We start from the raw sequence: 25,353 nt of genomic DNA, 5'->3' as shown, positions 1-25,353 counted from the left end.
GAAGGGTCTTGGCCCGAAACGTCATCCATTCCTTCTCTCCAGAGATGCTGCCGGTCCCGCTGAGTTACTCCTGCATTTTGTGTCTATCTTCAATTTTCTTGGCCCCGCTCTGGGAGTAGAAGGGGGGGCGGATCCGGACCGCAACGGCTGTGAGCCCAGGCCGAGCTTGGCGATCGTATGCCTGCTTCTGCTGCTGTGGGAGGTGGGACGTTGCGTCGCGCCAGGGTCTTGGGCCTATCCCTTTTTTGGCCATCTGTTACGCGACAAGCTGGTGGCGCGCGAAGATTTCGTTCGCTACAAAATTTCAGAGCGCCAAGCGATACCGCGCACAACTCCATACCCCTCCGCGCTTCTCAGTGGGACCAGCCACACGATGCCCGTGCACCTCAACGCGACGACCAGGACGCGTGATTTGCATGCCAAGGACACGTAAGTGGGACAGGGCCTTTAAGATACAATTTAATCATGGATTGCTTACTAATTCCATTTGACATAATATACAATTTGATCTTTCTGATGTAACAGTTCCGAGCATGTACACAATTGTACCAAACTATGCCTGCAGCCGAACGTTACATGAGCCAGTGAACTCCTCCTGGATGTTTTATAGATGGAACATCTCTCTCCAAAGAGACTGAATCCAGATCCCTAAATCATCGGTAGGGAAATTACTGAAGATTCTTTGGGACAGGATTTACGAGCACTTGGCAAAGCAGGGACTTATGGATAGACACAAAAATGCAGCAGGTCTCTGGAGAAAAGCAATAGGTAACGTTTCGGGTCGAGACCCTTCTTCAGATCCACATCATCACTATTCCTTCCAACTTTACGCAGTGTAAACCAGTGTCTGCAGTTCCTTCCTACGCTTATTATGGATGGTCAGTACGGCTTTGAGCAGAGGAGGGCCTGACTCTGAAATATGATCATGTTTTGTGAGGAAGTGACGAAGGTTATTGATGAGGATAGGACACTGAATGTTTTCTACATAGACTTAGATAAAGTATTTGATAAGATCCCTTTATGATAGGCTGGTTCAGGGGATTAAGTCACATGGGATCAACAGCGAGTTGGTAAGTCGATTCAAAATTGGCATGGTTATGGAATTAGACAGTATAGGTAGAGGAGTGTTTTGCTGACTTAAGGAGTGTGCCAAGAGGCATTCTAAAATAATCAGTGTTGGAATCTCTTGTTGGTAATATATATTTATGATTTTGATGAAAATGTAGGTGGCCTTGTTCTCAAGTATGCAGATGACATGTAAATTGGTGGAGTTGCGGATGGTGAGGAAGGTTATCAAACTATACATCAGGATACGGAACATGATACGGAACAGTTAGTAATGTGGGCAGAGAAATAGAGGTTGAATATCTGGACACATATGAGGTGTTGCATTTTAGGATTTCAAATACAAGAGGAAAGTATAGAGTGAATCTCATAGCGGATCTCATTTAAACATATAAGATTGTTAAGGGCTTGGACACACTAGAGGCAGGAAACATGTTCCCGATGTTAGGGGAGTCCAAAACCAGGTTAAGAATAAGGAGTAAGCCATTTAGAATGGAGACGAGGAAACACTTTTTCTCACAGAGAGTGGTGAGTCTGTGGAATTCTCTGCCTCAGAGGGCGGTGGAGGCAGGTTCTCTGGATGCTTTCAAGAGAGAGCTAGATAGGGCTCTTAAAAATAGCCGAGTCAATGGATATGGGAAGAAGGCAGGAACGGGGTACTGATTGGGGATGATCAGCCATGATCACATTGAATGGCGGTGCTGGCTCGAAGCGACGCTGCACCTATTGTCTATTGAATTGCAGGACCTTTAAGTGCATTGGAATAAAGAGGAAATATCACGGTACAAAAGTTCATAGGTTGGTCAAGATGGCACCCACCCCAGGCCACTCCTTGCTTGCTGGTCATAGAAGTGGATCTGTAATCACGCATTACAATCGCTCCACTCTTTTAAATCTCTACTCCGACAGCAACTGTACACTGCGCATGGCTTGACTGTGATCATGTCTCAGGGCTCGAAATTAACGGTTGCCCGGGTGCCAATGGCAACCTACAGTCCCGCCGGGCAACCTGAAAGCCATGCCATTTTGCCCGGCTTGGCAAGCACCCGGGACACCTCTGGTTTAATCCTGAGCGGGCCCCCTCTCTATCTCTCTCTCTCTCTCTCTCTCTCTGTCACTCTCTATCTCCGCCTGCCATTCGTGTCCGGCTCTCGGCTCTCTGCTTGGCTCTCGGATCTAGGGTCTCCGCTCGGCACGGCAGGCCGCCTTATACATGCGCACTGCCATGGCCTGCACATCCTCCCCCTGCGCATGTGCACAACCACAACCACAACCAGCACACCATCGGCAGTGCGCATGTGCAGGGGGGCACATGCACACAACCACGGCAACTGGTCGGCGTCGGCCACTTTCTCCCTCCCTTTGCATTGTGGGAGATCTTGCCGCCATTGCTGTCTGGTCGCTGCCTCACCGCGACCGCTGAAAACCAACGCAGAATTACTCCCTGGAGCTGGAGTAACTCCCTGGAGTAACTCTTGCTTCTTGGTTTCCTGGTCCTCCAAAAATGGTCCAAATGGAATTTAAACTGGAGTGGACCCACCACAACCAAACTCCAAACTCTGAAAAATAACAGCCTATTGCATTTTATGTTTATTTATTGTGTGTGTATATATATATATATATATATATATATGGTCTATGATATATAGACACACTGAACTTTTATCTCCCGTTCTGTATTATGTTTACATATTCTGTTGTGCTGCATCAAACAAGAATTTCATTGTCCTATCCGAGACACATGACAATAAAACTCTCTTGACTCTTGACTTGGGCTTAAGCAAAAAAGGGTTCTTGGGAAAAAAGAGCTACCTTAAATTTAGTTGCGTCTGGTTGGTTAACTATGGTCGGGTGAAGACTATTCCATGCTTTAATTGTGCGGGGGAACTCCACGGAGCAGCCAGCAACTCTGGATAGAAGAAATTGGGTGACATTTCAGGTAGAGACCCTTCTTTATATTTCCTCTGGTTTTAGTGTTTTTAGTTTAATTTAAAGATACAACATGGAAACAGGCCCTTCGGCCCACCGAGTCCACGCCGAACACCAATCGCCCGTACACTAGTTCTATCCCACACATTAGCGACGTAAGTCAAGAGTCAAGAGTGTTTTATTCTCTCACGTTCCAGTTAAAACAATGAAATTCTTACTTGCAGCAGCACAACAGAATATGTAAACATAGTACTCTGTAAAACAATGTTATAAACGAGAAAACAAAACTCCATACAGACAGCACCCATATTCAGGATCAATTCCGGGTCTCTGGCAATTTTAGGCAGCAACTTTATGGCCAATGTACTGCCCATAGTCTTGAACTGAATTAAAACATACAGTAGCTGTAAAGGTGGACATTGCGTCACTTAAGAGATTTAAGACTGAAAATGGTTAGTTTCTTTATTTTTAGTAACCAAAGTTATCAATGTATAATTTTTTGTGTGTTGGAAAATAAAATATAGTGGCAGAGCTGGTGGACTTGCTGCCTCACATGCCAGATATCTGTGTTCGATCCTGTCCTCGGGCACTGTCTGTGTTGAATTTGCACATTCTCCCTGCAAGCGCGTGGGTTTCCTCCCACATCCCAAAGACGCATTGGCTTTGTAGGTTAACATGTCCCTGTAATATTGCCCCTAATGTGTGGGGAGTAGGATAACAGAACTGGTGTGAATGGGTAGACAAAAATGCTGGAGAAACTCAGCAGGTGAGGCAGCATCTATGGAGTGAAGGAAATGGGCAACGTTTCAGGTCGAGACCCTTCTTCAGACTGATGTGAGGGTCCGGGGGGGTTGGGTCGGGGGGGAGAAGAAAGGAAGAGGCGGAGACAGTGGGCTGAGGTAGACCTGGGAAGCAGAGGAGAAAGCAAGGACTACCTGAAATTGGAGGTCAATGTTCATACCGTTGGGGTGTAAACTGCCCAAGTGAAATATGAGGTGCTGCTCCTCCAGTTTACGGTGGTCTCACTCTGGTCATGGAGGAGGCCCAGGACAGAAAGGTTGGATTCGGAATCAGAGGGGGAGTTGAAGTGCTGAGCCACCGGGAGATCAGGTTGGTTATTGCGAACCGGGCGGAGGTGTTGGCGAAGCGATCGCCAAGCCAATGCTTGGTCTCACCGATGTAGGACAGCTGACACCTAGAGCAGCGGATGCAATAGATGAGGTTGGAGGAGGTGCAGGTGAACCTCAGCCGCACCTGGAACGACTGCTTGGGTCCTTGAATTGAGTCAAGGGGGGAGGTAAAGCGACAAGTGTAGCATTTCCTGCAGTTGCAAGGGAAAATGCCAGGGGAGGGGGTGAAGAAACAAATTGACCAGTGAGTTATGGAGGGAGCCGTCTCTGCAGAAAGCCGACAAGGGAGGAGATGGAAAGATGTGGCCAGTGGTGGGATCCCGTTGGTAGACAAAGCTGGAGAAAATCAGCGAGTGAGGCAGCATCTATGGGGCGAAGGAATAAGCGACGTTTCGGGGTCGAGACCCTTGTTCAGATTGATGTCGGGAGGGGTGGGGGCGAGAAAAAGAAAGGAAGAGGCAGAGACAGTAGGCTGTGGGAGAGCTGGGAATGGGAGGGGAAGGAGGGAGAAAGCAGGGACTACCTGAAATTGGAAAAGCCAATGTTCATACCGCTGGGTGGAAACTACCCAAGCAAAATATGAGGTGCTGTTCCTCCAATTTGCGGTGGGCCGCACTCTGGCCATGGAGGAGGTCGGATTCAGAATGGGAGGGGGAGTTTAAGTGCTGAGCTACCGGGAGATCAGGTTGGTTATTGCGAACTGAGTGGAGGTGTTGTGCGAAGCGATCGCCAAGCCTGCACTTGATCTCACCGAGGTTGATCATGCGCTGAAAAATCCAACCAGATTTTTGTTTGGAAGTGGAAAGAGATAATAGAAATTGCATTCATTGCATCGTGTAAAAAGAGATGAGATACTGTATTGTAATTTTGACGCATGTCATTGTGGTATATATCATGTCTTGAATGGTGAATATGTTTAGTTTGTGACTTTATTTGAAGCAAAAATAATATGTGAATGCTTCATTGACCACAATTCCGACTGGTAACTACGCACTTTGTCCGAGCATATTATCGCATTCGTCATGCAAGCCATCTTAAATGACCACCTAAACTGTCATTTGGCAACCTAAAAAGCTGCCGAGGTTGCCCGGCTGGCAACAGGGAAAAAAAGTTAAGTGAGAGCCCTGTGTATTGTCTTTCCGCTAACTGGTTAACCATAGCTTTTCACTGTACCTCGGTACACGTGACAAATAAGGAAACTAAAATTCCCTTAAAGAGACAATGCAAGTGGATAGAGTGGTCAAGAAGATGTGCCTTCTTCATTTGGGCCATCGAATATACAAGTTGGTCAGTCATATTGCAATGGTATAAAACTTTCTCCAGAGATGCTGCCTGACCCGCTGAGTTACTCCAGCATTTGGTTTGGTTACATTTGGAGTATTGTGTGCGTTTCTGTCACACTGTAGGAAAGATGTGGAGGCTTTGGAAAATGTACAGAAGAAGTTCACAAGAATGGTGCCAAAACTGAAGGATATCAGCTATAATCAGAGGTCGGCCAAACTTTGAATGCTTTGTCTTGAGCATTGATGGCTGAGGGGTAACCCGATACATCTTCTTCTAATCGAGTCCACACACAAGATTAGAAGTTGTTCAGCCAGAGCTGAACACACTTCTCAGCATCTGTATACAACGGTGTCTGTCTTGCACTTCTTGTGCGTGGTGGTGGAACGATTGATGAAACCAGGGCCGCGAAGTGACCGTTCTTTCCTTGACCCCACCCAATACATGCAAATACATGAGATAGATAGTCAGTGTCCCTTTCCCCAGGGTGGAAATCTTAAAAACCTAGATTTGATACGAGAGGAGGGAAATGTTTAAAGTTATGCAAGGCAAGTTTGTTTTAAACACAGTGGGAGGTGCCTGGAATACACTGTCTGGGGAGATGGCAACGTTTAAGTTTAAGAGGCATTATACGGACACATGAGCAGGCAGAAAATACAGATAAAGGCCACATACAGGCACATAGGATTGGTTAAATTGGCAACACGTTTGGTACAAACACGTTGGGCCAGAGGGCCGGTATCCATGCTGTACAATTCTATCTTCTATGAGTAGAGGAGGACCTCTAGGCAGCACAAGTGAAAATTAAACACGGTACAATTATAGCAATTTAAACCAGAAATCACCAGTAACACATCTTAAAGCTTTGGGTGAATGCTAATGTGACTGTCATTTGAATATTCAGCCAGGTCGCCTCTAAGCTCAACTATGTTGACTTCACTTGGTGGAAGGGAGGAAAGAAACAAAATCCAAAGTAGATTACTCGCCTACTTCACACCAACCATAAACCAGCATCGCTACAGATGGAGAGAGAAATGCAGCACCCAGTCTTTGCATTTGGTTGTGGCAGGTAATACATTGAACACAGAAAAGTATAACACAAAACAAGTCCCTTGGCCCACAAGATCTGTGCCAAACATGATACCACGACCTACTCTTATCTGCCCGCGTATAATCCAAATCACACCGTTCCCTGCATATCTATAAGACTTGAGATACAGCGCGGAAACAGGCCATTCCGCTCAAAGAGCCCGTGCCAACCTGTGATCACCCCATACACTGGCACTATCCTCATTAGGGACAATTTACAACTTACCTATGCTAATTAACCTATAAACCAGTACGTCTTTGGAATGTGGGAGGAAACTGTATCTCTTGGAGAAAACCCACGCGGGCACAGGGAGAACGTACAAACTCCGTACAGGCAGCTCCCATAGTCAGGATGGAACCTGGGTCTTTGGAGCTGTAAGGCAGCAACCCTACTGCTACGCCACTTTGCCTATCGAAAAGCACTATGATATCTGCCCCAACCATCACGCCTGGCAGTGTGCTCCAGCACTCACCATCCTCTGGGTAAAAGATTTACCCTGCACATCTCCTTTAAACTCTGCCCCTTTCACAAAGTGATGCCCTCTCATATTTGGTATTTCCATCCTGGGAAATATCTGGCAGAGGTCAATCAATAGCAAAACTGAAGCACAAGAAGAAGCACCATTTTTGACTATCATGATTTTTAACTATAATGACTTTTGCATGATTTAGTCCTTGATTTTGTGGCTGCTATTTCAGCAAACATTTTGTAAAGTACGCTGCATGCATTTTGTTCCCAGGCTTTCTTGGAACGCTGATCTGCGATACTGACCTGTACACAACAGTCCATCTTTATAATAGAGAGCGTACACTCTGGCACTGTGGCCAATTAAGGAGGACGTCTCAAAAGCTTCTTTGTCCTGTAATTGCTTGATCCTCCTCACCGCCTTCAGGTAGATCCTCTTCCAGTGTAGCGTGTCCTCAATGGTATCATCGATCTGCCACCCTAAGCTCCGACAGGCTTCCTGCCACACTTCAGTACAGATGCTTATCACTTTATTCCACTGCTTACAGACCAGGCAGCAATTGAGTAGGGTTGGAGGATCAAGCCACTTCAACAGATAAAAACTAAGCTCCAGTGGAAGGAGTTTGAGGAAGTCTCTTTTCAGAAGCGTCTCTAGATTATTGGAGAGGTGTCTCAGCTGGACGGCCCCACTCAAGCTGATCAGGTGGTCCAAAGACTCATTCTTCTGGGCATCTGTCAGTGTGATAAAAACGCCGGAGAGAGATTCAAGCCATGTATTAAAGTCCTTTCTCTCCATATGGCCATGTGACAATATACCTGTGGGGGGGGGAAAAAATAACACGTTAAACCTGGAACTAATTGATGCCATGTGAGCAGTTTAATATATTAACTCAAACATTGTATTGCGCTGCAAGTTGCCGTGCAATTTTCACAGCGGGCGAGATATTCTGCCAATTAAATATTTTATTCATCCATCAATGAGTGCTTCAAAACAACTGAAGCTTCAATCTTATTTACATTACTTTGTAAAAGTTCTTCACGATTAACCTTCGGATAGGAAAATTATCGAGGGTAGAAAACGTTTAGAGAGACATGGGCCGAACACGGGGCAGGATGAGAGTAGATGGGGCATCTTGGTCGTCACGGGCTGTTTCTGTGCTGTATGACTCAAATTACAAGCTTCTGCTTCACCAACTCTAAAGAGCAGCTGCTTCAACCGCCACTTCAAACTTTAATCTGTACTCAGTCAGGCTTTATAAAATTCAAGAGAAAAAATGAGCTAAAGTACTTGAATCTCTGCACGCCAATGACCAGTGGTATTCTCTTAAACAATGTGAAATGCTGTCAGAATTCTAGGATATAACCACTTTGTTACATACCGTGAATTGTTGAATCATTGAATGAAAATAAGACACTTGGATTTGCAGTTTTCTCATAAAATGTAATTCTGTCATTAAAATACCAAACTCTCTGGACCAACTGATCTATCTTTTGGTTCCTATTCAACTGCAGTGGAACAGCTTGTTGTGCACAGATGTAGATATGCAGTTAATTGACATGCCCATATCTTTAAAGCCATTTTTGTGGAGACTTCAGACAATAAACTAAAAAATAGAGAGCAACCTTCTGCAAAGCAACACTGGGGGGGGGGGAGAGAAATTGCAAACTCCAGCTTCCTTTAATAGTAAATAGACACAAAGTGCTGGAGTAACTCAGCGGGACAGGCAACAGCCCTGGATAGAAGGAATGGGTGACGTTTTTGATCACCCGAAACGTCACCCATTCCTATCCTGAGACAATGCCTGTCCTGCTGAATTACTCCAGCATTTTTCTGCCTATCTTCGGTTTAAGCCAGCATCTGCAACTCCTTCGTGCAACATTTTGTCTGCTCCAGCTTCCTTTAATTGGCTTGCATTCACAGGGTCCCTGGTGACTCCAGTAAGGAGCTCATCAATATTGAATCGTCATTGATCAATTCTACAAGTTCATACATGATTACAGTAACCTAATGGGTGTTATTTTTCTGTCTCCAAATGAAAAAAAGGACCCTGTGGAACTTTATGCAGGTGTCCAAGGTCAGCAAGAGTTTCCACCTAGTTTCTTGTTGCAACGCAGAAATGGGTTTCACAGTAGAGCACAATCAGGGGAGTGTACACCTCCACTCCTCAGACTGTAGCTTTAACAGCATTAAGCTTTTCCGACAGAACTTTGCTGCTCTGCACAAGATATATCTTCCTGTTGGAAAGCAACACCATCAGCTCTGCACTGAAAACGAAGCAATCCATGCAACCACATTGACATTCAGGCAAGCTGCAAGTACCATTAGCACAACAAATGTCAGCAACCACTTATCCTTGATAATCAATGGAACTAAATTTCCAAACCATCCATCATCAAAGCAGTGTAAGCAGTGAATGGAAACGTTGCCAGTCTAGTTACATAAATACTGTAGCTGCAAGTTCATATCATAGACCAGATAACCTCTAGATATTGATTCATCCCGACTGCCTGGAGCTGTACCACAAGCTTCAACATCATCCACAAGCTGAGTCAATACTGAGATGGAATACTCCTGACTTGCTGGTTGACTATAGCACCAAACACTCACAAACCTGAATGCAACTCAACTCAGATTGTCCATATCTTCGTGAAGCCCCTTTATATATCCTCTGTATCATGAGGGGAATAGATAAGGTGAATGCACAGAGTATTTTACCAGGGTTGGGGAACCAAGTACCAGAGGACATAGGTTTAAGGTGAGAGGGGAAAGATTTAATAGAACCTGAGGGACAACTTTTTCCACACAGGCATATGGAACGAGCTGCCAGAGGAGGTAATTGAGAAGATTACTAAACATAGAAACATAGAAATTAGGTGCAGGAGTAGGCCATTCGGCCCTTCGAGCCTGCACCGCCATTCAATATGATCATGGCTGATCATCCAACTCAGTATCCCGCACCTGCCTTCTCTCCATACCCTCTGATCCCCTTGGCCACAAGGGCCACATCTAACGCCCTCTTAAATATAGCCAATGAACTGGCCTCAACTACCCTCTGTGGCAGAGAGATCCAGAGATTCACCACTCTCTGTGTGAAAAAAGTTCTCCTCATCTCGGTTTTAAAGGATTTCCCCCTTATCCTTAAGCTGTGACCCCTGGTCCTGGACTTCCCCAACATCGGGAACAATCTTCCTGCATCTAGCCTGTCCAACCCCTTAAGATAGCACTTAAAAGACATTTGGACAGGTACAGGATTAGGAAAGGTTTAGAAGGATATGGGCAAAATGCAGGCAGGTGGGGCAAGCGAAGATAGGGCATCGTGGTCGGCATGGATGGGTTGAATGGCCTGTTTCTGATCAGAATTACTATGACTTTAAGATCAACACAGTCCAAGACAATGCAATCCATGTACCACCTGAGCATGGTGGTTGCTATTCCTTCATCAATGGATCTAAATGCTGGCATTGTTAACTTATGGAGACGCATTTACCCAAAGGACTGCAGTATTTTAGGGCGTGAGCTTGTAAGGCTACTCAGTAAACACGAGCCTTGCCATTAAAACACCCATCCCAAAAAATAATCAAAGGCGAAGGATTTCAAGCTTTCACTTGCTCACTAAAGCTAGTGTGATGTCTTCCTTCAGCCACACTTAACTAACTTAGTAAAGTACCATTAAACCATTGCCCAGAACACAAATGTACCTATTCCCACATCTTTAAGAAGACTGCATAGAGAAGGGTGGTGCACCTGTTCACACAGTGAAGTCACCATGTTTAAAGAGACTAGGTTAGAGACAATCAGAGCAGACGGTAGACAATTCTCCAGCCAGGAATTACTCTACTTGGCTCTCTCATTTATTCCCTTACATCTGAGCTTGGGTTGCCAGTGATCTAGTGAATCCTCATGCTAAAATGTCACCAGCATAATCAAGGACGAGTAGCATCCCATCCACTCCCTCGTCTCCTCTCTCCCATCAGACAAAAGGTATACAAAGTGTGAAAAAGCACGTCTCCAGATTCATGGACAGTTTCTTCCTAGCTATTATCAGATAGCTGAATCATCCAACCAACAACTAGAGAGCGGTCCTGAACAACTATCTACCTCATTGGATACCCTTGGACTATCTTTTATCACACTTTACTGGTCTTGATCTTGCGCTAAACGTTATTCATGTTATTCCCTTTATTATGTATCAGTACACTATGGATGGCTCGAGTGTAATCGTGTATAGTCTTCCCGCTGACTGGTTAGCAGGCAACAAAAGCTTTTCACTGTACCTCCGTACACGTGACACTAAATTAAACTAAATTACATCCTTCGGGGTGGGAGATTGCAACCTTCACGTGGTCCGCCCAGTTTCAACCTGGCGTGCACAATCAAATAAGATCAAATAGAACAAGTTGTCCTACAACTTTAGGCTGTGCACGCCATACACAAAAAGAAGAAGACATCCTTCTTTCCCCTCTCCTCATTGAGGTGAACCACGAAGCGACAAAGATGATCGGACCAAGGACAAAGCAAAGGTGCTCACGTTCATCAAACCAATCACTGACATTGTAGCGTACATATCTTGGCTTCATTGAAGATTCAGACAGGTCGATGGTGCCACAATTTTACAGCACCTTGGTTTAAGATAACTTATCTGAAGCCAAACATAGGACAAACATGCACACATCAAAAGGTGCAAAGATCAAATTCTACGTTGGCTCGAGTTCAAAATCCACGGAGTTGAAACGTACTGGATGCAAACATCATTATGTAGAGAGGCTGCATCAGCAAAGCCAGTCTGAAAAGCTAGTCCCACTTTAAAAAAGGAGGGATCATTGTAATGCTGAAAAATACAAAGGTCCTATTTAACAACAAAGCCCCAGAGAAGCCACGACTACCACGGTATCAATGAATGGATGGTAAATCAATCAACAATACATCAGAAACGATAGAAATCTAAAAAGAATGATTGCATATGCTGGGATTATTCAGATGTTCAAAAAGCAACTGAGAAATAGCAGGTACACAAAAATGCTGGAGAAACTCAGCGGGTGCAGCAGCATCTATGGAGCGAAGGAAATAGGCGACGTTTCGGGCCGAAACCCTTCTTCAGACTGAGGTGTAGGTTGATATTTCAGTGTGTTTCAAAACCTTGAAATACAGACCAAGTCCTCCCCCCCACTATCAGATTCTGCTTCATGAGTGGAGAACTATGGGTTTTCATAGTTCAACACCCCAGCCAAGATTTCAGTGACCTCCACAGGAAGTTTTGTCCAAACCACAAAGGGTGGCACGGTGGTGCAGTTATAGAGTTGCTACCCTACGGCGCAAGAACACCGGGTTCGATCCTGACTACGGGTGCTACTTGGACGGAGTTAGTACGTTCTCCCCGAGACCTGTGTGGGTTTTCTCCAGGAACTCTGGTTTCCTCCTAAACCTCAGACGTACAGGTTTGTAGAATAATTGCCTTTTACTAAAATTGTAAATTGTCTCTTGAATGTACAATAGTGCTAGTTTACGGGCACCAATGGTCAGCGTGGACTTTGGGGTCCCATTTCTACGCTGTATCTCTAAACTAAACACAGACATTTAAATCCCAGATCTCCAGCTAAAATCATTAGAGGTCTTTATTTGCACTCTATCAAAAGAAATTGAAAAAGTATATGCCATTCAACTACAGAGCATTTCTTTCATATATTGGTCTGGCACAATCATTTTGTGTTGTCTGGTATCTGAAATATACTGAGTATGCCAATGTTGTAACAATGTCAATGAATTATGAGCATTGCCAAAGATGCTCATCACACAGCATTAAAGTACAATGGGAAGAGTGCAATTCCATTGCAAACAATCTAGAGACATGTCGACCCTTCTATACCAGATCCCCTTCAGAGGCTCAGGAACTGAGCATCCTCACAGAATAATGATATGGTCATCAATTCACAGGCAAGAGAAAGACTGTCTATTGATTTAATTGTACAGACATTATTTAACACAGGTCTTGAGATTTGATGTTTATTCATGGTTCGATCAATCTGCTCAAGAGAACCAAATTTACAAGCTTAAATCAATGTCTGAGCTTACAACTAAAACCCAATTCTAGATCTACAAATGTTGACAAAACTCTAAACTGTTTATATATTAAGGAGAAATATTCTAAGTAATGGGTGTGCACTCAGCCATGGAGAAATCACAATTTAGAGATACAGCGTGGAAACAGGCCCTTCGGCCCACCGAGTCTGTGCCGACCAGCGATCCCCCTGTACACTAGCAGTATCCCATACTCTCGGGACAATTTTGTTTTTACAACTTACCAAAGCCAATTGACCTACAACCCTGTATGTATTTGGAATGTGCGAGGAAATCGGAGCACACGGAGAAAACCCACGGGGTGAACGTAGAAACTTCCAACAGATGTAGTCAGGATCAAATTCAGGTTTCTGGCACGGTAAGGCAGCAGTTCTACCGCTGCACCACTATGCTGCCCTGAATATAAGCATATATATTTTCCATCTCCAGAATAAATGATCTGAGAGCCGTGCCACTATAAACACGATTTGTCCTTGTGATATTCTGCAATCTGAAGGGTAAAGAACCACAGTTTGTTTGTGATTGTTACATTTGAACATTTGAAGCAGAAGGTTGTCCAGTTACAAACATTTTACTAAAAACATTGTTTTCCAATTTTGCTATAATCCAAGCATTGTTTGCTTTCAAAAGTAAAATGACATTCCATCTCCACATCTCACTTTGGTAGCAAAAGTGTCTCAGTAGGGACAAAAATAAAGTAGCCAGCAAATGTGCCATGCTTAGATACCGAGGATAAGGATAAGCAACAGCAATAGTAAAACATGATAATAATTTGACATTAGTTTAGTTTAGAGATACAGCGTGGAAATGGTCTCTACGGCCCACCAAGTCCATGCCGACCAAAGATCATCCATACACAAGTTCAATCCTATACACTGGGGATAATTTACAGAAGCCAATTAACCTTGCACGTCTTTAGAGTGTGGGAGGAAACCAGACCAACTGGTTTACGTGGTCACGGGAAAAACGTACAAACTCCATAGACAGCAACCGTGGTCAGGATCGAACCTGGGTCTCTGGTGCTGTGAGGCAGCAGGTCTAACACTGTGTCACTGACCCGAGGACTTTGGAAGGAAAACCAGGAACTCGCACTTATTACATATAGGTTTACCTGTAATAACTGGATTGACCTGGTTTACCTGGAATAATATGGTATAATGGTTCATGGTGCTGAGAGTAGCAACTTTCATTTTCATATATTGCAATCACAACGTCCGACCTTATGCTTCTCCTTGGGGAAGGTTCCCTTGGGAAAAGTTATGATTTTGTTTTAAATGATGTGCAGGTAAATCACTCAACACTACTGGATTAAGTAGTGCAAATTCATTACAAATAATTGGAAGTAAATGTTGGGCAGACTGGGACTTTATTTCTTGGGAGGTTAGGTGACTGAGGAATGATCTTATAGAGGTGTATAAAATCACATGGGGAATAGATAGAGTGAATGTATAGAATTGTTTACCCAGAGCAGGGGTATCACGAACCAGAGGTGAGAGAGGAAAGATTTAATAGGAACCAGACGGGAAATTAATGAGGTACATGGAATGAGTTGCCAGGGGAGGTAATTGAGGCAGGTACTATAACAACAGATACATGAATAGGGAAGGTTTAAAGGGACATGGGCCTAATGCACAGGTGGGATTGTGTAGACGGGGCATCTTGGTCAGTACGGACAAGTTGAGCTGCAGGGCCTGTTCATGAAATAAAATCATACAGCACATTGGCATTGTAGCCAACCTTACCACCATAATCATATTTATAATGATCATTCACAATCCCTCAGCAAATCCACAATCCCAACTCGCCAACGTCAAACTTAGTAAAGCCAATCCCATCCACTCCAAACTCAAACTCCCCTCCGTAAATTAAACTCCCCACCAATGGTGGAGAGAGAGAAGACATGGAATAACAAATCAGTTAGTTTAACATTAGGGAAAATCCTAAAATTTACTAATTTACTAAGACACAAAATGCTGAGGAAACTCAGCGGTACAGGCAGCATCTCTGGAGAGAAGGAATTTCAGGTCGAGACCCTTTTAGCCTCTGGCAAGGTCAGTTTTAGCTACCTATTCTTAGTTGCTCTTGGGAAGGCTGTGATATCAGGGCGTATTGAAAATAATAGGAATGGGCAGTCAAACTTGTTATCGTCATATAGCATGGAACCTGGTCCATCGACCCGACTTGTCCAGGCCGACCAAGATTCCCGATCCAAGCTAGTCCCATTTGCCCACGTTAGGCTAATATAATTTTTAACCTATCCTATCCAAGTGTCTTTTAAATGCTGTTATGGTGCCTGACACAACTACCTCTCTGACTGCTTGTTCTGTATACCCACCACCTGTTCATTTTGTGGCTTTGACCAGCAGATCGGAAAAAGGGAAAGCAATTGATGGGGTGTATTCAGAAGGTCTCTGAGAAGATGCTGCATAAAACATTATGAAGCAGAGTGCACAGGACTGATGAAAACATACCAGCAATGACTGAGGATCAAACAGACGCCAAACAATATAGGTAAAATGGCTCATATTTTAGGGACTGTGAAAACGTAGCTGTTCACAATCTATGTCAAATAATTTGATGAGACAAAGCTGGATGGAGTTTTGGGTGAATACAGAGAAGCTTGAAGGATAGATGACAATAGACAATAGACAATAAGTGCAGGAGTAGACCATTCGGCCCTTCGAGCCAGCACCACCATTCAATGTGATCATCCACAAATCAGTACCCCGTTCCTTCCTTCTCCCCATATGCCCTGACTCCGCTATCTTTAAGAGCTCTATCTAACTCTCTCTTGAAAGCATCCAGAGAACCGGCCTCCACCGCCTTATGAGGAAGAGAATTCCACAGACTCACAACCATCTGTGTGAAAATGTTTTTCCTTATCTCCGTTCTAAATGGCTTACCCCTTATTCGTAAACTGTGGCCCCTGGTTCTGGATTCCCCCAGCATCGGGAACATGTTTCCTGCCTCTAGCGTGTGTCCAAACTCTTGACAATCTTATATGTTTCAATAAGATACCCTCGCATCCTTCTAAATTCCAGTGTATACAAGCCCAGCTGCTCCATTCTATCAACATATGAGTGGATCGGATTGGCTTTACTAAGATGAATAGATGAGGACATGGCAAATGAGTCATTTACTTTGGTGGAAAGAAAAAACATTTGTGTATGTTGAAAATGGTTCTCCATTTGTAGCTGTTGTTCAGAAGGGACTGGTTGTACTTGTACATGATTCACTGAAGTCAATGTGTAGATACAGCAAACAATTAGGAATGCAAATCAGATGTCGTTTTTTATTACAAAAGAATCAAAGGTCAAGGGGAAAAGCAGCTTGGTGCAATTATATAGGGCCTGGATGAGGCAACAGCTGGAAAAATGTACACATCTCTGGTCTCCCAACAAAAAGCTCGTACTTGCAACGGTGGAACGCACAAGATGAGCCAGAATCAAAGAAGTACAGAGTTTGTACGTTCTCCCTGTGACTGCGTGGGGTTTCTCTGGTGCTCGGGTCTCTCCCCCCCCCCACTACAAAGGCATAAAGGTTAGTTGGTTAATTGGCTTGGGTAAAATTGTAAATTGTCCCTAGTGTGTAGGATAGTGCTAATGTACAGGGTGATCATTGGTCAGCGCAGACTCGGCGGGCCAAAGGGCCCGTTTGCGTGCTGTAACTGAAGTATCTCAGAACCAGGCCTTTCAGATGAATTTAGTCCATCCACCGCCCACTTATTATGATCTTATATTAATCTATTGGTTCACCCTTCATTTTCACAAACTCTCTCCAGATTCAGTCAAGCACCCACACAGCTGAAGCAATTTACAGTGGCCAATTAACCCAGCAGCCTGCATGTTGCTGGGATGACGGAGGAAACCCATGGACCCGGAGGATACCCGCGCAATCACAGGGAGCATGTGCAACCACAGCACTGACAGCACCCAATATTGGTTCTCTGTCACGGTGAGGTAGCAACTCCATGAGCAGTGCCATCTATGAATTGGGTACGGAGCTAGGATTGGGAATGACAAACAAATTACTTGTACAGGGCAAAACCAAACATCTCAGGCCTCTAACCTCCGAAAGAGTCTCATCCCGAAACGTTACTTATTCCTTCTCTCCAGAGATGCTGCCTGTCCCGCTGAGTTACTCCAGCATTTTGTCTTTATCCTCTGAAGATTACAATGTCAGGCACAAAACCTCTTCCATGGGTTGACACAACAGATGAAGATGATGCAGCAAGTGTGTCAAGAACTAAAGACAGCACAATGGCGCTGGTAGAGCTGTTGCCTCACAGCATGTTCAATCTAGACATCAGGTCCCTGTCTGTATCAGAGTTTACACGTTCTCCATGTGACCGGGTGGATTTCCTCCAGATGCTCTAATTTCTTTCCACATCCCAAAACAAACAGATTTATAGGTTAATTGGCCTCTAAAATTTCCCCTAGTATGTAGCCAGTGGATGCAAAGTGGAAATAATACAGAACTGGTGTAAATGAATGGTCAATGGTCATTGTGGACTCAGTGGGCAGAAGGGCCAGTCTCCATGCCTTATCTTTCAATCAAAACAAAAGGAGCAACTGTCAAGCAGAGCCAACCTTTCTAGGAAAACATGAACAAACATTTCTTCACTCAAGAAGGCTGTAGAAACCCTGGCACAGAGTATATCTGCAGTAGTACATCTACTCAACTTTCCCCTCCTCCCCAACCATTCACCCCCGGCGTTCAAACCCACTCTCTCCTCCGTCCCAACGCCCCCTTCCATCCCTCATCCCCATGCACTCCCCTTCCCCCATCACTCGCCCTGCCTTCCTGCAGCCACTGCCCCCTTCCTCAACCACTCAAACCCTCCTCCCCTCACAACTTATCCTCAGCCTCTTCCAAAGACATCTCCCCCACCTACAGCCACTCCCCCTCCCCTTGAGGGAAGGCCGAGATCAACACGCCCCACTTGACCGGGGTGGGGATGTGGAGGGGAGTTGAACACGCCCCACTCTCCACGGCTAGGGTGAGGTGGGGTTGTGTGTTTGTGTGTGGGTGTGGTGCGGTGCGGGCTCACCCGGCGCTGGGCGGTGTGTGCATCGCTGCCGTGGGCGCGGAGCCGGCGGGCGGGCGGGCTGCGGGCGCAGAGCGGGATCGGCGACAAGTCCAAGTTTGCCACGGCCGGAACTGGCGTCACAGCCTGGCGCGCGCATGCGCCGCACCGCCGCCGGCCACGCACGCGCAGTTGCAAAAGGCCCTGCAGTGGTGCGGGAGCTCCCGCCTGGCCCAAGCACGATGCTAGGACACTTGCTGGGATGCCCGTAGATCCGATAATGTGTGTGCAGGTTTACCCTGACAGCACTCCGCAGGAAGAGGGGGGGCAGAGAAGTGTTCGCCTGTATCAAACATGGCGGCGCCCTGCGGGGCTCAGGCTGGCACGGCGGAACAATCACGTTTTTCTGACGTAACGACGTGGCACGTACGTGAGCCTGACGTAACGCCGCAGAGCAAACGTGACCGGAGGCTGCTTTGCCTTCGCGCATGCTCCAGTGGGATGATGGCGCTGTGGGTGCCGGCACGGTGGGGAGGCTGAGGCTGAGGCTCAGGAGGGACACAGGCGGCCGCACGGCACGGCCACGATTAGAAATGGGGGTGTCCGCTCCAGTGAGGCCGGCGATGGAGAGGCGGAGGGCCGGCCCGCCCGCCCGCACGCCGTGCGGGAATGCGATGCTGAACCCACAGCGTGAAGGGAAGGCGGCCGTCGGGCGGCGGGCCGGTTGTCGGGGAAACGGAGCAGTGGGTCACGTGAGCGGCTGCGACCCGGCCGGTCACGTGGGATGGAGCCCGGGGATGATCACGTGGGTGTTGGCTCCTGTCACGTGAGTGAGAGAGAGTTGACCCGGCGCTCCGCTTGCATCTGGAGATCGCAGCGATGTCTGCAGAAGAATGGTCGCCGCTGCTGGACCCGGCTGCCCACTCCAGCACCCAGGAGCTGCAATATTTCAGGTGAGCTGCAGTGCACTCCTCACCGCAGCGATATTAAGTTTTCATTTGAAGATGGAAACAAAATGCTGCAGTATCTCAGCGGGACAGGTAGCACCTCTGATGGGAAGGAACGGGTGACTGACTGCCGGTCGGGACAGTTCATCAGACTTGAAACATAGAAAATAGGTGCAGGAGTAGGCCATTCGGCCCTGCGAGCCAGCACGCCATTTAATATGATCATGGCTGATCATCTAAAATCAGTACCCTGTTCTTGCTTTTTCCCAATTTCTCTTAGCCCTAAGAGCTAAATCTAACTCCCTCTTGAAAACGTCCAGTGAATTGGCCTCCACTGCCTTCTGTGGCAGAGAATTCCACAGATTCACAACTCTCTGGGTGAAGACGTTTCTCCTCATCTCAGTCCTAAATGGCCGACCCCTTATTCTTAAACTGTGACCCCCCAACATCGGGAACATTTTTCCTGCATCTACCCTGTCCAATCCTCTGAGAATTGTATATGTTTCTACAAGAATCCCTCTCATCCTTCTAAATTCCAGCGAATACAAGCCCAGTCGACCCATTCTTTTATCATACGTCAGTCCTGCCATCCCAGGGAATAACCAGGTATGCTGCACTCCCTCAATAGTAATAATGTTCTTCCTCAAATCAGGAGACCAAAATTGCACATAATACTCCAGGTGCAGTCTCACCAGGGCCCTGTACAACTGCAATAGGACCACCTTGCTCCTAAAACTCACTGCCTGCTGTATTTGCATGCTTACTTTTAGTGACTGATGTACAAGCACACCGCAGGTCTCGTTGCACCTCCCTTTCACTGAATCTGACACCATTCAGATAATCTGTCTTCCTATTCTTGCCACCAGTGGATAACCTCACATATATCGACATTATACTGTATCTGCCAATGCTTCTGCCCACTCACCCAACCTTTCTCAGTCACCCTACAGCCTCATAGCATCCTCTTTGCAGCTCACACTCCCACCCAGTTTTGTGTCATCTTAGAGATGTTACATTTAATTTGTCTAAATTGTTAATATATATTGTAAACAACTAGGGTCCCAGCACCGAGCCTTGCGGCACCCCACTAGTCGCTGCCTGCTATACTGAAAAGGACCTGTTAATTCCTACTCTTTGCTTCCTGTCTGCCAATCAGTTCTCTATCCATGTCAATACCCTACCCCTAATACCCTATGCTTTAATTTTGCACACAAATCTTTTGTATGGGACCTTGTCAAAGGCTTATTGAAAGTCCAGACACACCACATCCACCGGCTCGCCCTTATCCATTCTACTTGTTACATCCTCAAAACATTTCAAAAGATTAGTCAAGCTTGATTTCCCCATCATAAATCCATGCTGACTTTGACCGATCTTATCACTGCTTTCCAAATGCACTGCTATAGCATCTTTAATAATTTACTCTAGCATCTTCCCCACTACCGACATGGTCTACAATTCCCTGTTTTCTCTCCTTTCTTAAAAAGTGGTTGCATTGGCTCCTCTCCAGTCCACAGGAACTGATCGTGAGTCAGGAGAACATTGGAAAATGATCACCAATGCATCCACGATTTCTAGGGCCACCTCCTTGAGTACTCTGGGATGCAGACCATCAGACCCTGGGGATTTATCTGCCTTTAGTCCCAACAGTTTACCTAACACCATTTCCTGACTAATGTACTTGGAAGAAAGAATTGGACTCATCTACATACGTATTAGCTTTTTTTGGAATTAACATCTGTTACTAGCAATATTGGCTAAAGCCAGAGTGGAGAGTAGTTCTTAAAACTAGTCACAATTGCTGTTATTCCGTGTTCCCAATTCTTGGTATCAGCTTTTGCTTTTTAGATCTGTTAGAATGGAGATAAGAAATTTCTTTAGCCAGAGGCTGGTGAATCTGGAATTAATTCCCACAGACAACTGGAGGCCATGTAATTGGTTAAAGGACTACTAAGGGCATCAAAGGTTACAAGGCAAAGGCAGGAGAATGGGGTTGAGAGGGATAATAGATCAAATGGTGGAGCAGATTCTTTTGCTGAATGGCCTAATTCAGCTCCGATGTCATGCTCACTGCTTGATCTTTAAGGCCTCATGAGCCGGGCGTAAATGTCAAAGAGGCTTTTCTTGTTTGTGGATTTTCAGCAGCTTAAGATTTCCATGCAGGCACTGCTGCTTGTCGTTTATCCTATTCCTCCAAGTTGGTTTGTCAAGGATTGCATTCATTACACTGTAGAGGCAATCTGATGGGATAATGATGGTGCCATTCTCTCACCATTGTGAAGCTGTGGTGTGTTTTTCTCTTGCTCCATCAATGAACTGATAATGGCTAAAATACAAAACCTCCCCCTTTGAAGTTTGGTTTAGTTAAGAGATACAGCATGGGCCCTTCAACGCACCCAGTCCACACCGATCATCACACTAGTTATGTTATCCACTATGGTATCTGTCACGTATTCATACATATTCGTGTATATGTTAATGAGTTGGTGTTCAATATAAGCGGTGAATGTTGGGTAATAAATCTCCCTCGTGATCCAGGCAACCTGTGTGTAAGTTGTCATTCATTCTGCCGTCCGGAATATAATAGTATCCATTCCTTAAACTTTATGGGCAATTTACAGAGTCCAATTAACCTACAAACCCACATATCTTTGGGGTGTGGGAGGAAACCGGAGCACCTGGAGAAAACCCGCATGGTCACTGGGAGAATGTGCCAGTTCCACACAGACAGCACTGAAGGTTGTGACAAGGTTCCGCATGGTAGGCTGCTCTGGAAGGTTGGATCACATAGGATCCAAGGAGAGATAACTGAATGGATCGCAAATTGGCTTCATGGATGAAGGCAGTGGGTGATGGTGGAAATTACTTCTCGGACTGGAGGCCTTTGACAAGTGTTCGGTGTTGGGCCTGTTACTGTTTGTCATCTACATCAATGATTTGGATAAGAACATGCAGGGCAAGATTAGCAAGTTTGCTGATGATTCAAAAGTTAGTGGTTTTGCAGATAGTGAAGATGGTTGTGAAATATTGCAGCACGATCTGGATCGATTGGCCAGATGCGCAGAGGAATTATTAAAGGAATTTAATACAGAAAAGTGTGAAGTGTTGCATTTTGGGACGTCTAACAAGGGCAGGACCTACACAGTAAATGGTAGGCCTCTGGGTAGTGCAGAGTAATCTAGGAGTACAGGTGCATGGTTCCTTGAAGGCCGAGTCGCAAGTAGATAAGGTTGTCAAAAATAATTTTGGAACATTACCCTTCATCAGTCAGAGTATTAAGTATAGAAGTTGGGTGGTTATGTTGCAGTTGTATAAGACGTTGGTGAGACTGCATTTAGAATATTGTGTTCAGTTCTGGGCACCATGTTATAGGAAAGATATTTTCAAGCTTGAAAGGGTTTAGAGGAGATTTATGTTGCCAGGACTAGAGGGTGTGAGCTATAGGGAGAGATTGAGTAGGCTGGGTCTCTATTCCTTGGAGCGCAGGAGGATGAGGGGTGATCTTATAAAGGTATATAAAATCATGATAGGAATAGATTGGGTAGCTGCACAGAGTCTCTTGCACAGAGTTGGGGAATTGAGGATCAGAGGACATAGGTTCAAGGTGAAGGGGAAAAGATTTAATAGGAATCTGAGGGGCAACTTTTTCACACAAAGGGCGGTGGGTGTATGGAACAAGCTGCCAGAGGAGGTAGTTGAGGCTGGGACTATCGCAGTGTTTAAGAAACAGACAGCTACATGGATAGGATAGGTTTGGAGGGTAATGGACCAAGTGCAGGCAGGTGGGACTAGTGTAGCTGGGACATGTTAGCCAGTGTGGGCAAGTTAGGCCAAAGGGCCTGTTTCCACACTATTGCTCTATGACTCTAAGGTCAGGAACCCAGACCTGAGTTTCTGGTGCTGTAAAGCAGCGGCTCCACCAGCTGCACAACTGAAGTAATAACTTTATGTCCAGGAATTGCCTCTTGGACCAGAATTTTGTCATATTACTACTGAATTTCTGTGGAGATTGTAGGTCAAAGGAGCAAGGACCAAGTCATATTTAATTCAGATGTTACCATTTTTTAAATTAATTTGTTGATAATTTGAGCTTTTATATGACTGGGTTCTTGGGTGGTTGCGTCTGGTTGCTGCAGAAGTTTCAGATGTGGAGACCACTCCAGCAAAATCTGGCTCCTTCACATAACCCACAGAAGTTCTTTACCCTAGATTCCAGCTAGTGGTCAGTGCTGCAGCTCCCCCTCTTCTTTCAATACAATATTAAATGCCTTGAAATAAATGCCTACACTCCTTTAGCTGTGTAGGAAGATGGACACAAAATGCTTGTGTAACTCAGCGGGACGGGTAGCATCTCTGGAGAGAAGAAATAGGTGATGTTTTGGGTCGAGGCCCTTCTTCTCTCACTAACTGTCTTTGATTACTTTTTGCAAATGTACAGTAGTTTTCTGATTCAGCTACTCGTGTTCTCTTTTTATTTCTGTCTGGAGTGAATGCATTAATTTCCAAATTTAAACAAAATGTATCAGCAATTTGTGTCCTGGGAAAGTCTTTGAAACTTCCCACTTCTGAATAATCAGGAAGGTTTTGCAAAAAGTAGCATGTAATAATGAAGGGGGACCTCATTGGAATATACCGAATAGATAAAGGCCTGGATAGAGTAGATGTAGAGGGGATGTTTCCACTGGTGGGAGAATGTAGGGCCAGACGCCATAGCTTCAGAATAAAAGGACATTTTTAGAAAGGAGATGAGGAATTTCTTTAGTCAGAGGGTGATGAATCTGTGGAATTCATTGCCACAGACGGCTGTGGAAGCCAAATCAATGGATATTTTTAAGGCCGAGATTGACAATTTTTTGATTGGTAAGGGTTATGGGGAGAATGGGGTTGAGAGTGAAAGATAGATCGGCCATGATTGAATGGTGGAATAGACTTGATGGGCAGATTGGCCTAATTCTGCTCCTAGAACTTATGAACTTATTTGGATGATCTTCTAGATATTCTTCTATCAATGAATGCACGGATGGAGCCTGAGGCTCCTTGCAAACTTCCATTTTACTTACCCCATCGTAAATAAAAATACTCCTGCACACCTATTTTCCAGCCACTTGCACCCCTGTGCCTATGGTCAACTCCTTTCTATGCACTTGCAGACCTATACTAACCTCTGAAAGTTCACAGTGATAATACAGGAAACTGGCAAGATTGGATTATTTTGACCTTTAAGCAGGGCTCGAAATTAGCGGTTGCCTGGGTGCCACTGACCACCGAAAGTGCCGCCAGGCAACCTAAACGGCGAGTCATTTTGCCCGGCTTGGCAACTTGGTTTATACAGGGTCAGGCAGCATCTCTGGAGAAAAGGAACGCAACGTTTCGTGTCGGCGACGGTTGCGGTGCGGGGGTGATGAAGGGTCGGAGCGAATAACGGGCCCCGAACAGCGGCAGCAGCGGCCGCGACAGCAGCTCCAACTCCTCCTCCTCCCGCACCTTGCTGATAAGGGCCGCTGCCAGCAAATCCGCTAAACAAACCCTCCCGCACGCCGCTTTGCCGGCTTGGCAACCTTGGTTGGCGTGGGTTGTTTTGAGCATCTCTGGCAGAAAACTATAGGAAAGCACCGCTCGTCACCCCGCACCTTTCGTTGTGGTTGAGGAGGAAGGCGGTGACTGTTGCGGTGCGGGGAGCACTGACCTGACCTCTCTGAAGGGTCGGAGCGCCCCCTCCGGGCCCCGAACAGCGGCAGCAGCGGCCACGACAGCAGCTCCAACTCCTCCTCCCGCACCTTGCCCGCCCTGATAAGGGCCGCTGCCAGCAAATCCGCTAAACAAACCCTCCCGCACGCCGAGGCCTCCCCCTCCCTCTCTACTCCCTGCCTCGGCGTGCTGGAGGATTTGTTTTGAAAGCGCCGTTAGTGGATTTGCAAGCAGCGGCCGCTATCAGTGAGGAGGTGGAGATGGAGCTGCTATCACGGCAGCTGCTGCCACTGTGCGTGACGCGTCATTCGCTCCGACCCGTCTGAAGCAGCTGCACCAAATATCCTATAGCTATAGGATCTTTGAGCTGCACCGCTCGGCCCCGCACCTTGCTGTTGGCTGGTGGAGGAGGGAGGTGGTGGCGAGGAAATCCCAACGGCCAAGACAGCGGGCCGATGTTGTCGGAGGAGCGCTGACCTTCCTACCTACCTCCCCCTCCCCCTCCCCTCCCTCACTCCCTCTCTCTCTCCACTTCTTCCGAGCGCATTATCGCACGCGTCATGCAAACCGTCTTAAATGACCACCTAAGCTGTCATTTGGCAACCTAAACAGCTGCCAAGGTTGCCCGGCTGGCAACAGGGAAAAAAAGTTAAGCG

General features: G+C 46.0%; 2 protein-coding genes across 3 annotated transcripts in view; one reads left to right on the top strand and one right to left on the bottom strand.

Moving 5' to 3' along the window:
- The window catches only part of fbxw2 (F-box and WD repeat domain containing 2), a 41,826-nt gene extending 23,599 nt beyond the window's left edge, over positions 1-18,227 (bottom strand). Inside the window, exons 1-2 of one of the 2 annotated variants that reach the window (XM_055659796.1) lie at positions 18,087-18,227; positions 7,267-7,776 (exon numbers count right to left, since the gene is read on the bottom strand). In XM_055659796.1, coding sequence (XP_055515771.1) covers positions 7,267-7,776; positions 18,087-18,222 — 646 coding nt within the window. In that variant the 5' untranslated portion in view covers positions 18,223-18,227. The remainder of the gene's footprint in view (positions 1-7,266; positions 7,777-18,086) is intronic. The other variant, XM_055659795.1, reaches the window with a different exon arrangement.
- Positions 18,228-18,735: 508 nt separating this feature from the next.
- Positions 18,736-25,353, top strand: part of slc2a8 (solute carrier family 2 member 8) — a 43,199-nt gene continuing 36,581 nt past the window's right edge. The window contains exon 1 of the mRNA XM_055659797.1: positions 18,736-19,015. Coding sequence (XP_055515772.1) covers positions 18,942-19,015 — 74 coding nt within the window. The 5' untranslated portion in view covers positions 18,736-18,941. The remainder of the gene's footprint in view (positions 19,016-25,353) is intronic.

The sequence above is a fragment of the Leucoraja erinacea genome, chromosome 31, assembly GCF_028641065.1.
Source record: "Leucoraja erinacea ecotype New England chromosome 31, Leri_hhj_1, whole genome shotgun sequence".
Lineage (NCBI taxonomy): Eukaryota > Metazoa > Chordata > Chondrichthyes > Rajiformes > Rajidae > Leucoraja > Leucoraja erinaceus.
This window is presented reverse-complemented; position numbering and strand designations above follow the sequence as displayed.